Source organism: Neoarius graeffei, chromosome 6 (genome assembly GCF_027579695.1).
Source record: "Neoarius graeffei isolate fNeoGra1 chromosome 6, fNeoGra1.pri, whole genome shotgun sequence".
In the NCBI taxonomy this organism is placed as follows: domain Eukaryota; kingdom Metazoa; phylum Chordata; class Actinopteri; order Siluriformes; family Ariidae; genus Neoarius; species Neoarius graeffei.
Genome location: NC_083574.1, coordinates 86,623,035 through 86,636,946, shown reverse-complemented (window position 1 = coordinate 86,636,946; position 13,912 = coordinate 86,623,035). Strand labels below are relative to the sequence as shown.

The window sequence follows — 13,912 nt, the reverse complement described above, 5'->3', positions numbered from 1 at the left end:
AGATGCTTTCTGTTAAATAATTAATATTGTCTTCTTTACATTCTTTATAATCTTTACTTCTCTGCATGTTTTAAATTTACTTTAACTTTATCCTATTTTATTCTTTATTCTATTCTGCTGGGTTTTTTTTCTTTTTCTTCTTCTTCTTTCTTTCTCATCTTATTTGAACTACTACTTCATTTTATTATTTTATTTTTACTATTGTTTAATTCTTATTATTTTCTTTTAATTTCTTTTAATTCTTTTAATTGTTTTAGAATAAAAATAAAATTATTTTATGTAATTTTATTTCTCTATTGTTTACTGTTTTTGTTTTTACTTCTGTAAAGCACATTGAACTACCATTGTGTATGAAATGTGCTATATAAATAAACTTGCCTTGCCTATCTGCTTTAATATGAACTGGTAGTTTGCCTTTTTAACCAGTACTGTCAGAGCGGCTGTATGCTGTAATAGAAAAATCATCTAACCCTGCTGACCAGTTCTCCACAGATTTCCGTTCCGATTGTTTTGTTTGAAAGGAAGTCATCACTCCACACAAAACTCGGTTGTTGTTTTGTCAAATTTTTTGCTAACGAGGTACTAATTAGGCCAAATGAACAAATTTTCCAGGCCTCTCACTAGAATTGTATCTCCTCTCTGATTTCTTATCCGATTTCAGTTCTGATCGATGTTTTGGGTCGATTTTCCCTCAGGGAACACAACTTGGTTGTTTGTTTGTTGATTTTCCTGTTGTAAACAATTTGTTTACTACTTTTGTTTTCAGTTAAATCCTGTCTCCTCGCTGTCTCAGTGCTCAATGGATTTCAGTTCCGATTGTTTCGTTTGAACGAACGAGTCCTTCTGCACAAAACTTGGTCGTTGTATTGTCAATTTTTTGCGAAAAATTAATAATTAGGTCAACTTAAGACATTTCCTTCCGACTAGAATTGTATCTCCTCTCTGATTCATCATGCGAATTCAGTTCTGATCGATGTTTTGGGTCGATCTTCTTTCAGGGAACAAAATTTAGTCCTTTGTTGATTTTCCTGTTGTAAGCAATTTGTCGTGGAGGTTGGTCCTCTCTCACATTGTCACATTTTCGGTTGTGTTTGATGTTTTGGTCGTCATGGTTTTGATGGCGGGGCAGATGAGCGACTACGTCCTTGACGTTCTGGTTTCTTTTTTTTAATCTGAAAAGTGGTCTGTTCTGTAATATGCTGCTCAGATAGAACCTTTTTTTTCTGTAACATTTAATTTTGTGCTGGAAAAAAACGAACGTTTGGAACTTTTAAAACGTTTCTGTACTGACTCGATAATGTAGAAGTCATACAATAGAAATCTATAACAAAGTTTGTATGGAAAATAATAGGGTGCCTCAGACTTGCACAGTACTGTATAATGTGTAGGTAAATCATGATGGAATGATGATTGAAAATTGACTCGACTCTCGAATCTGACTCAAGTCTTGACTTTGATTAACAGATAAGCCTCTGCAAACAGAGCTCCAGAAGTCCAGGCCAAGTAAATCGATTTATGATCTTGTAGTTCTTGCTGTCGTGATGTAGTTTACGTGTTTGTTTGTTTTTTTCTACGCTTACAGTCGTTTCCCTTTTCATCACTTTATTATCCTATTTAAACAAACTGCGTGGATGAGAACAGAGAGCTACAGTATATTTCACGTTTTATTCTACTTGGACATGTCACAGCTGTATTTCTTTGTTTCCTTCAGGAAAAAAAGAAAGCAGAGCATGACTGATGTGCAGTGTGATGGGATTTGATTGAATATTCAAGCAGAGAAAAGAGCACTTGTAGCCTGTTGATTTATGACCTTTTTGATTTATGGCTCCATCATTCAGGATGATTTCACTTTTTTTTGACACAGCTCGGTCTGTTTGTCTACCCGAGTGCCTTTCTCAGGATTGGTGAATTTTTGGCCAGCGCCATATCAGCTGAGTGATGATGTCATCGTCTGTTGCTAAATATAGACGCAGCCATTCAGGGAACGAAAGAGAGGCAGCTGGATAGATGCAACGGGCTCGTTCTTGAATCTCTGATGTCATACAGAAGCATACACTGCTCTCGGATTTATAGTTAGCTTTGATGTAACAAATTCCGTCATGCATTTTTATCTGAGAGCCTTCCAAAATGCGCCGTGTGTGTGTCTCGTTGGTGCTTATACTGTATTAACGTGTACTGGAGTGACATCATGTCCTTTAGACATGTGTCCTCTTACATAATCACTAAATCTTTTTATGTAACAGCAGACATGGCTCTAGAGGTCCTCACGCCCGTTACACAATGACACTGCCCCGACACAGCGACCTGAGCATGGCACTTGGTTTGGTAGGTTTAATTAGTCATCTCGTAGATCTTAATCTTTGATGGCAATCATCTTCATCCAGGAGCAGGCAGTAATTAAGATTCACAGCGTTGATCAGGGGTGCAGTTTTCCCTTTCTGGGTTATTAGCTCATCTAGCTGACAGGTGATGAGTTTATGCCATCATGTGTTCTCCATCGTCTGTACGTCGTCATCCCACATTTTACAAAAATCGCTTCTTCTCTGTCAATTCTTCACCGATTTTTATTCTTGTTGGCAGGAAGGTAGGTCTGGCTGGGGTGCATATACAGTAGCTTCTACCCAGATTTGAATAATTGCAATTAATAATGAAGATATGGAGTAATTAATCAATCCCTAACGAGCAGTTTCCACACACATCACGTCTTCTCCCTCAATTCTTCACCGATTTTGATTCTTTCTGGCATGAAGGTAGGGGTACCTAGGGTGCATATAACTTCTACCCAGATTTGCTTCGTTACAATTATTAATGAAGTTATGGACTAATTAAGCCTTAATGCCTTAAGCAGTTCAACAAAAATCGCTTCTTCTCAGTCAATTCCTCACCGTTTTGAATTCTTTCTGGCAAATAGGTCGGTATTCCTAGCTTCTATTTATAGCTTGTATGTGGTGTGTGTGTGTGTATATATAGCTTGCAACATTTATTGCGCAAGGTGGCCCACTTTAGATCGTTCCTTTTGGACTAGACGGGGCCGGACTGAGCCACACCGGCCGTCATTAAGATCAGCAGTTGGAGCTGAAATAAAATGATCATGTTACTGATATATTTCTTGGAACAATATCCTGTAAGCAACCCACTGATTGAGCCGGCTATGACATTTCTAGAAAGAAAGGGTCCAAATCAAGTATAAGTGTAAGTAAAACTAAGTGCCTCAGACATTTGAATATATGCTCACTGGGAATTTTAGTAGGATACTGCATACTGATAATAATAAGGAGAAGAGGTCATGCTGTGAATCTGTCATTCTTTCAAAGTTGCGCTTTTAGATTCAGGAAACTAAGGAAGCTCTTGAAGTGTTCATGCAATCAGTTTTAGATGACTATCACATCATTATGCTGGAAGGACCCATTATAAGATGGTAAGTTGTGGCACGTGGTCAGCAACGACACTGTAGTTTCTTAAAATGTGTTAGTCATGGTCGCAATCTAGTGAAATTAAGTGCAAATCATGGAATCCAGGGACACATGTCTGCCCGGGGGCATTTTGAGTTATTGACAGATTCAGAAAGTACAGTTTCTAAGCTTTCCAATGATGCCTTCCATGTTGAGATCTGACAATATTTGAAGAATGTGTGGCCTTTTGAAAGTGCGTACCTCTTAAAACAGGAAAGGGAGAAAATCGCCCTCAAAGTTTTCCTTCTCAGTTACTCTGGGTGCAGGGCGGGCACATAATGGTGCTCATTTGCATGGCATTAAGGAAAGCCCTACCCCCTACTAGCTAGCACGATGCTACTTTCATGTAAACAAAGATCACCACGTCAATTTTCCTTCCATGCAAAGTATGCCCAACACAATTATGAAGTACAAAAATAAGTCCTAAAGTATACTTTAACGTTTTGTGGTTGAAAAATTACTCACACCGTAAGACAGAAAGATAGCACGATGATAACACAACGCTAGTTTCATGTAACCAAACCACAACACTCTCCGTTACATGCAAAAATAACCACACAACCTTAGATTAATAAACTTACCCCATCAGAAAGAGAAACGTCGCCTTGCACACACCAATGCCTCCGATGGAATATGTAGTCCTAGAACACTTCCTTTTGGTTGCGTTTTTTTTTGCTAGAAATGGTTATCTTCGATGTAACTACCGTGCGTCTGTTTGCTTCGTGGTGTTTCAGCTCCTTTGCGATCTGTTTAGCTTGCTCCATATTCATTCCATAGTGAAATGACATGCCTGTATGCAGCTTAAGTAGCCACGAGCTCAGCTCGTATCATACAGCTGATTGGCGAAAAAAAAAAAGACTTAAATCGTTACGTGAATGGCCCATATGGTAATTTACCCACACCCCCCAGCAGGCTACAGTCCTGACAAAAACGAGACAATTTGCAACAAAAAATGTATGCTTTTCCAACAAAACAATCTATTATCTGAAATACTGATTGCATTCTTCAAGATCTCAACTTGCACATTATGGCAAAAAACGAAAATCACAAATTTAGAAAAAAAATGCTTCTTTTGTGATTATCTCGGATTCGTTTCGGTCGACATGTGTCCCTGGATTCCGTGAGGTGATGCCTTTTTGTAAAACCGCTACTTTTCAGTCCTTTTTTTGTTTTTTTCCAATCACGGTGCTAAACTCTGTAACGTCATATGCAAATGAGCTACACCTAGTAATTTTCTTTGTTTAAAGTCTTTCAAGGTTTGCGTTACTAATGTGTACAATGATCAGTTAATGTTTTTGGTACTGACCGGCCTCACTCATGGAGCCTTTGTCGTAATTGTGGTTGCCATTGGCAACAATAGCTTTTACTTATGTTTTTCTTTTGTCCAAGTCCTTTGAGATTTTTGATGTTTTCGTAGGGAGGTGCTTTGCATGGGACTCTTGGTCCCGTTCATGCCTACCCTTTTGGACCTTCCTTTCTTTCTTTCTTTTTTTTTTTTGCATGGTTTTGTTTGATTTGCATGTCTTGTCCATTTGTAGTTAGTCCTGGGTATGGCTTTAAATTGCAACCGGTGGTGAGCCTTAGGTCCAGGATGACTTGAGTATTGGGGAAAGTGGGGTTACCCCTTAATCACCATTGCTCCCAGGTCTGCTCTGACCCTGGATTCCAGCTATGGGTTAAATTGTACATCACCAATAAGGCGCTGGCAGCAGGGTGCTTTTCGGTGCAATGTGGCAGATGGACCAAACAGGGTCAATGGTACACCACCAGATGGCATGCGGAAGAGCCATTCAAATGGCCAACGAATGGCATTACTCAGCAAGTCAGTTGTCACTGCAGGGCAACTTCCATATACCCGTCAGGTCTGTGGCACTTTTGTGCACCACTTGGCATCAGGTCTGGAGGTCCAGAGAGACAACAATGGAGGCACGACATCGTTTGTCTTACCTTACTGTGCAAGGCGCTTGGTTAGGAGAGGAGAATAGTATATGAGAGTTCACGAAACCAGGCAGCTCAATGAGGCCATTCATACCACCGCTGCAGATGACTCTGTCGCTCTGGTGCAGGCCACCCGGCCCATCTGTGTTTCTGTGCAGCCTAACGAAGCAGTCATCATCACTAGCAATGGACAGCCAACAACATTTATAGTATTGTTGTTTGAAGGCCAATAAAGCTGTTTAAAAAAAAAAACAGACTCGGATTGTGGCATTCAAACAGTGCTCAATAGGTATCAAAGGGCACAAAGTGTGCTAAGAAAACATTCCCTACGCCATTACACAGTGGGTGGCTACTTGGCTTGGCTGCTTCTTCTTCTACACCTGAACTGTTGACACAGGACAGGTTGGGTCCATGGACTCCATGGACTTGAGGCCATATTCTAACCCTACCTTCAGCATGTTGCAACAGGAATTGAAATTCATCACATCGGGCAACTTTTTTTTTTCTTCTCATCTGTCTAATCAACTATCCAGTTTGGTTGATCCTGTTGCCACTGTAGTCTCAGATTCCTGTTCTTCTGACAGGACTGGAACCCAGTTTGATCTTCTGCTGTTGTAGCCCATTTGCATCAAGGTTCAATTTGACTGTTCCGAGTTGCTTTTCTGCTCACCGCAGCAGTAATGAGTGCTTATTTGAGTTCCTATCAGCTCGTGCCAATCAGGCCGTTCTCCTCTGACCTCTCTCAGCAACCTGCAGAACTGCAGCTCACTGGATGTTTTTAGTTTTTTGCACCGTTCTGTTGAATGATGTTTAATGTGAACGTTAACTGAAGCAGTTTGATTTTATGCATAACCCTAACGTTTACAAATGTAGGCACACACCAGCTATTTTTTGAATCAGGACAATGCATAAAATCATACAACCCCGATTCCAAAAAAGTTGGGACAAAGTACAAATTGTAACTAAAAACGGAATGCAATAATTTACAAATCTCAAAAACTGATATTGTATTCACAATAGAAGATAGACAACATATCAAATGTTGAAAGTGAGACATTTTGAAATTTCATGCCAAATATTGGCTCATTTGAAATTTCATGACCGCAACACATCTCAAAAAAGTTGGGACAGGGGCAATAAGAGGCTGGAAAAGTTAAAGGTACAAAAAAGGAACAGCTGGAGGACCAAATTGCAACTCATTAGGTCAATTGGCAATAGGTCATTAACATGACTGGGTATGAAAAGAGCATCTTGGAGTGGCAGCGGCTCTCAGAAGTAAAGCTGGGAAGAGGATCACCAATCCCCCTAATTCTGCGCTGACAAATAGTGGAGCAATATCAGAAAGGAGTTCGACAGTGTAAAATTGCAAAGAGTTTGAACATATCATCATCTACAGTGCATAATATCATCAAAAGATTCAGAGAATCTGGAAGAATCTCTGTGCGTAAGGGTCAAGGCCAGAAAACCATACTGGGTGCCCGTGATCTTCGAGCCCTTAGACGGCACCGCATCACATACAGGCATGCTTCTGTACTGGAAATCACAAAATGGGCTCAGGAATATTTCCAGAGAACATTATCTGTGAACACAATTCACCGTGCCATCCGCCGTTGCCAGCTAAAACTCTATAGTTCCAAGAAGAAGCCGTATCTAAACATGATCCAGAAGCGCAGACGTCTTCTCTGGGCCAAGGCTCATTTAAAACGGACTGTGGCAAAGTGGAAAACTGTTCTGTGGTCAGACGAATCAAAATTTGAAGTTCTTTATGGAAATCAGGGACGCCGTGTCATTCGGACTAAAGAGGAGAAGGATGACCCAAGTTGTTATCAGCGCTCAGTTCAGAAGCCTGCATCTCTGATGGTATGGGGTTGCATTAGTGCGTGTGGCATGGGCAGCTTACACATCTGGAAAGACACCATCAATGCTGAAAGGTATATCCAGGTTCTAGAGCAACATATCCTCCCATCCAGATGACGTCTCTTTCAGGGAAGACCTTGCATTTTCCAACATGATAATGCCAAACCACATACTGCATCAATTACAGCATCATGACTGCGTAGAAGAAGGGTCCGGGTACTGAACTGGCCAGTCTGCAGTCCAGATCTTTCACAGAAAACATTTGGCGCATCATAAAACGGAAGATACGACAAACAAGACCTAAGACAGTTGAGCAACTAGAATCCTACATTAGACAAGAATGGGTTAACATTCCTCTCCCTAAACTTGAGCAACTTGTCTCCTCAGTCCCCAGACGTTTACAGACTGTTGTAAAGAGAAAAGGGGATGTCTCACAGTGGTAAACATGGCCTTGTCCCAACTTTTTTCAGATGTGGTGTTGTCATGAAATTTAAAATCACCTAATTTTTCTCTTTAAATGATACATTTTCTCAGTTTAAACATTTGATATGTCATCTATGTTCCATTCTGAATAAAATATGGAATTTTGAAACTTCCACATCATTGCATTCCGTTTTTATTCGCAATTTGTACTTTGTCCCAACTTTTTTGGAATCGGGGTTGTACAACTTTGATTAAATAATAAGAAATAGATAGATAGATGTAGCTTATATGTCAATATAATTTTGCAGTCAGTTTGGCACTTCATGAGCTCACGACTGGCCAGTGTTGCTGTAATTGACCAGGGAAAGAGCGTATGCCATCCCTCCCACCCAGACCCGACAGCCACTTTTGCTCCCTTGACTCTCAGCATGGATGCCTCTGGCATCAACAAGATTTGAACTCATGATAAGATCGACGTTCTTCTGTTGCTCCACTCGGGAGCCTGATTATTCACACGTCTTTCCACAGAGAGAATCCCAGGGCATTTAAGAGCCAATGATTTTTTACTATTTCGAGTGCAAGGCTGAGCCATCTGTTCCTTGCTAAAGTAGATCTTGGACAGCGGCGCATCCCCAGAGGCCAAAAAAACCATAATTATACAACCAAGCAAGAGGGCACTCGTCTGAGTGTGTACATGCCTGCCTGTGAGCATTATAATCAGCCGTGAAGAGTGCAGTGCTGAATGTTGGCATTGTGACAGGCGTTAAGGGCAACTTGCCAGACTTAGCCACTAAGAGCTGACTCAAGAAATTACACTGTACCGTGTGTGTATGTGGGTGGATAAAGATGTGTCTGTAGTCTGTGTCTGTAACCTCAGAAACTTGCGTGCCTTTACACACACCACACACACTTGTGTGGCATCAGAACTGGTGCCCTCTGTGACCTTGCCGCCTGACTGTGCCCTCATCTGCCAGTCACAGCCTTTTCTCCTCATCCACCCTCCTTCCCTCCCTTTCCCCAATTTCCCCTCCATCCTTTGTTCTCTTTCTCTCACACTCTCTCTCACATACACACACATGACTCTCCATCAACGCACACACAGGATACTCACAAAACACATCCCCCCTCATTAGTTCTTCCACTGCCAACGTCATCAGCCAGACCATCTCTGCTATTCGCTAACCCTGTGTGAGCATCTCCTCTGCATTTTCCCCCCTCTCTTCTTCTCTCCCCCTCCCCTGCACTGTGTTCACACCCCTCCCTGAGCAGCCGCAGCAGTCTGTGTGTGTGTTTATGCATGTGTTTGCGCATGCGTGTGCGCTGGCCGGATGGAGCAGTTTGCCGGCACTGCAAGGTGACTGGACGAATGGTAAGAGCTCACAGCTTCACAAGGGATTCTGCAGCATCCCTTTTTCTTTCTCACTCCTCCCTCATTTTGTCTCTCTCTCTCTCGGTAGACGGAGGTGGACCGGCTGCCCTGTCTCCAGCGTCTCTTCCTCAGCGCTAACAACATCAGCAGGTAAGAGAAAGTGCGGCTGAATTAACCCCCTCCTTTCCCGTGACTCCACAAAAGTGCTGAGGTAGACATCTTTTCTTTCTTTGCCCTGCCCACATGTGAGGACTGATGCTACATTACAAGATACTTGTGCTATCAGTGTATAGATGCTAATGAAGTTGTATGTATATTTGTGTGTCGATATAAATGTGAGTATTTCTGTATTCTCTCTCTCTCTCTCTCTCTCTCTCTCTCTCTCTCTCTCTGTGTATTTGGAGCTCCGCATGTCCTGTTTCTGTGCTCTGAAATTCTTTGTCCTGGTTTTTGCCGTGTCATGCGTCCACCTCCAGCCGAGGAGAGAGAGAGAGAGAAAGAGAGAGAGTGACTCTGCATTTTTGTTCATAACACTGGAAAAGTGTGATGGAGGAGGTGAAGGTGGAGGTTATGGAGAAGGTGATTTAGTAATGGAGGGGGTGATGGGGAGATAATGGAGGAGGTGATAGAGGATGTCATCTAAAGGGTGATGGGATGATGGTGAAGGTGATTGATGAGGGTGATGGGGTAATTGAGAAAGTGGTAGAGGAGGTGATGTAGGGGGTGTTTGGAGAGGTGATGGAGGATGTGATAGAGGATATTATGGAAGGGGTGATGAGGGGGGTCATGGGGTAATTGAGGAGGTTATGGAGGGGGTGATGGGGTAATTGAGGTGGTGATGGAGCACATCATGGAGGGGGTGATGAGGGAGGTAAGGGGGTGATGGAGGGGGTGATGGGGAGGTAATGGAGTAATTGAGGAGGTTATGGAGGGGGTGATGGGGTAATTGAGGAGGTGATTGAGGATATTATGGAGGGGTAATGAGGGAGATAATAGGGCAATTGAGGAGGTGATGGAGGATGTGATTGAGGATATCATGGAGGGGGTGATGAGGGAGGTAATGGGGTAATTGAGGGAGTGATGGAGGGGGTGATGAGGGAGGTAATGGGGTAATTGAGGAGGTTATGGAGGGGGTGATGGGGTAATTGAGGAGGTGATGGAGGATGTGATAGAGGATGTCATGGAGGGGGTGATGAAGGAGGTAATGGGGCAATTGAGGAGGTTATGAAGGGGGTCATGAGGTAATTGAGGATGTGATAGAGGATATCATGGAGGGGGTTATGAGGGAGATAATGGGGTAATTGTGGAAGTTATGGAGGGGGTGATGGAGGATGTGTGTGACGGAGTGCCCGTCACTACAGTTGAGTATGTGCTCTGACTTCCATACCAACGAGCCTGGCTCTTTGGTGTTGTGGTCAGGGTGCAGGTTTGGCATCCTGTCGACCTGGGTTCAAGGCAGGATAAGGTGACTGTTCTCTTGCTTTGCTACAGATGGTGTCAGAAGTGGGATGGCTTCTCGGGAGGCCATCAAAGGGTGTGAGCCATACAAGGGACCCCCAGGATAGGTGGCCCCTGTGTGAGGGGCCACCCCAGAGATGGGTGAAGCACAAGTGTGTGGGGCACCCAATGGGAGAAGTATGGCTGTGTGTGTGAAGCGCCTGGGTGCGCTTCCTGAAGGGGAGGGCAGTGTGACAGAGTGCCCTTCGCTACACTTGAGTATGTGCCATACCAACGAGCCTGGCTCTTTGGTGTTGTAGACCTGGGTTCAAGGCAGGATATGATGACTGTTCTCTAGCTTTGCTACAGTTTGATAGAGCACATCATGGAGGGGGTGATGAGGGAGGTAATGGGGTAATTGAGGTGGTTATGGAGGGGGTGATGGAGGATGTGATGGAGCATATCATGGAGGGTGTGATGGAGCAGGAAATGGAGGAGGCGATTGAAGGGGTGATGCGGTAATTGAGAAAGTGATAGAGGAGGTGATAGGGGAGGTAATGGAGGATGTCATAGAGGGGGTGATGGGGTAATTGAGAAAGTGATAGAGGAAGTGATGTCGGGAGATGTGATGGAGGATATCATGGAGGGGATGGTGAGGGAGGTGATGAGGTAATAGAGGAGATGATGCAGAAGGTGATATGGTGATGGAGGGGGTAACAGAGGATTTAATAGAGGGCGTGATGATTTATTCATGCTGCTGTGACCGGGGTGTGTGTGTATGTGAAAGCGCCTGAGTTTCAGGCTCTTCTCATCTCTTTATTTTTTATTTATTCCGTTTTCACGTGTTCAGTACAGCAGCACGTGTTGAGTACATTGTCATGAGGTTAGTATGTGAATTATACAAGGATTGATCATATTAAAGGTTATATTAAATACAGTTTCCTTATAGCATTACATATGTACAGTGTAGTGCATGTTAAGTGATGCAACATGACATTTCTGATGATCTATGTGTGTGTGTGTGTGTGTGTGTGTGTGTGGGGAGTAGTTTTGATGAGCTGGCCTGTCTGGGAGACTCGTGCTCTCTGAGTGAGCTCACCCTGGATGGGAACCCTGTAGCTCAGGAGTCATGCTACAAACAGACCGCACTGCGCTGCGTGCTTCCACTCCGGCTGCTGGACATGAAGCGCATCACAGTAAGAGTGAGAGTGAGTGAGTGTGTGTGTGTACTTGGGTGATGGAGGGGCCAAAGACTAAATGCCTATTTGATCATTAGTGGTTATCACACACACGCAGACACACATTCTTGCACTTCTATGTTTGTGGGGACTCTCACGGACAAAATGCATTCCCTATCCCCTTACCCGAATCCTAACCATCATAACTCCACCCTTAACTCCACCCCATCATAAACCTAATTCTAACCTGAACCCTAAAACTAAGTCTTAACCCTCAAACAGCCCTTTGAAGAAATGAGGACCAGCCAAAATGTCCTAACTCTGTTGGTTACACACACACAATGCCCATGGCACCCTGTATTGTGCCACAGACACACCACCCTTCTGCAGTTTTCCAGAATAATGCCATCACATTCACTATACCATCATTTATCTTCCACGCTCCTGAACCCATCCATCAGCGGAGATCCTTCTGTCTCGTCTAATCGCTCTTTCAGGGTGAAATCAGTGCAAGCATCACATACTCGAAAAACTCATTTAGGCATAATTCTTACTGTTCCACACGTCTTTTCATAGAGATCAGCTGACGCTGAGAGACGCTGCGGAGCATGCGGTGTCTCTCTGATCTCAGAGCTGTTGCCTCAGGCCAAGCTTAATTAAACAGTATAGGGGAATTACACACTTCGCTTTAGTCTCGTTAGCCTTAATTATGTGTCAGAAAAGTGCCAGTTAACCCAAAACACTTCAGATTTGGTATTGAAACCAAGAACAGGACAGAAGCACGTTCTGTAGCAGCTCAACCTGCTTTTACCAACAACTGTGTACTACTGTTAGACACATAAAGATGGTTGTAGGATACACAGGATGTATCACTGTATATAGGTTTGTTAAACTCGGCAAAACAGCAGCGTTGCAATAGAAACAACTGAGTTTGGTGATATTTTTATTTAATGTATTCGGAAAATAAATGATGTTCATAAAATATATTAATTTTATTATGAAGAAAATGTGTATTATTATTATTATTATTAACTGAGCACAACGTCTTTATGAGAAAATATCAGACTGAGGTCTTGACAGTACGGTCCGTACAAAAAGATCTCGGTCTGATATTTTGCCGTAAAGACAGAGGGAGTGAGGTGAGTAAGAAGTTTAATATATGGCTTTTTTATTTCTCAGATTAAAATGGTCATTATAATGAGGCGTGATGCTGCTTTCAGTCTCGTCATATTTGTAACATAGTTGAATCACGCCTGTAGAATAAACGGCTAGCGGTTTCAAAACTGAATTTCGGTTAGCAGTTTCTGAATGCTCTTCGTCGCTCATTTTGTGAATAACTCAGTGACTTGTTTGGCTTTTGTGTTTTGGCTGTTTTTTTATGCCGTTTTGATTTCCAATCTTTTTTTTGTTGTCATTTTGTCTCTTTTTTGCAACATTGAAAGCCGGCACCTTGGGAAGAAAGTCTATAAATCACCCACCGGCATTATGGGAAAATACTGTCCGCCAAGGAACCAATCAGAGCGCACGATTTTACCGGAAGTAGTTCGTGCCGTATAATAATAATGTTGTTGTTCAAGGAGGGGGTGGTAGTGGTGCAGTGGTTAACTTTGTCATCTCACAGCAAGAAGGTTCTGGGTTCCAACCTTGTGGCCAACTGGGGTCTTTGTGTGTGAATGTTGCATGTTCTCTTTGTGCCTGTGTGGGCTTCCTCCGGGTGTTCAGGTTTCCTCCTCAGTCCAAAGACATACAGTACAGATTAGGTCAGCTGGCTACTCTAAACGAGTTGGCCTAGTGGTTAGCGTGTCCGCCTCTCGATCAGGAGATCGCGAGTTCTACTCACGGTCGGGTCATACCGAAGACCATCACAAAAATGGTACCTACTGCCATCTGGCAAGGCACGCTGCAATACAGATGCGAGTGGGGAGTCAGACTCTCACGGTTACCAGAGGATCCGCCCCCCACTGTAACCCTAGCTATGGAATAGGCGAGAGGCCTTGGTTTAGGCCGTTGCTGAGGCAACATTTCCCCCTGAAGGTCACTGCCGGGAGACACTCTTGTCCTCGCATTCCTTCTCTAACTCTCCACGGTCGCCATTTTTACCCCCAGTGTGACAAGCGGGTGCGTGACCAGCGCCGTCATGGCTGCAGGAGCGGACGGCTGCTTGCTTGCGCTGGATTACCTCCTCCCCTCTCCCCCTTACCCCTGATTCCCCCCCTCAAGTCCCGTGTTTAAAGTGTACTTGTGTTGTTGTGTGCTTA

The 13,912-nt window shown here is 43.3% G+C and overlaps 1 protein-coding gene across 5 annotated transcripts in view; it reads left to right on the top strand.

The window, feature by feature from the left end:
- Positions 1–13,912, top strand: part of LOC132888134 (leucine-rich repeat-containing protein 49) — a 148,670-nt gene that overhangs the window by 64,103 nt on the left and 70,655 nt on the right. For 3 of the 5 annotated variants that reach the window (XM_060924150.1, XM_060924153.1, XM_060924155.1), the window contains exons 9-10: positions 9,128–9,189; positions 11,525–11,684. The exons of 1 other annotated variant lie outside the window; for it this stretch is intronic. In XM_060924150.1, the coding sequence (XP_060780133.1) occupies positions 9,128–9,189; positions 11,525–11,684 (222 nt within the window). The remainder of the gene's footprint in view (positions 1–9,127; positions 9,190–11,524; positions 11,685–13,912) is intronic. One more of the 5 variants, XM_060924151.1, reaches the window with a different exon arrangement.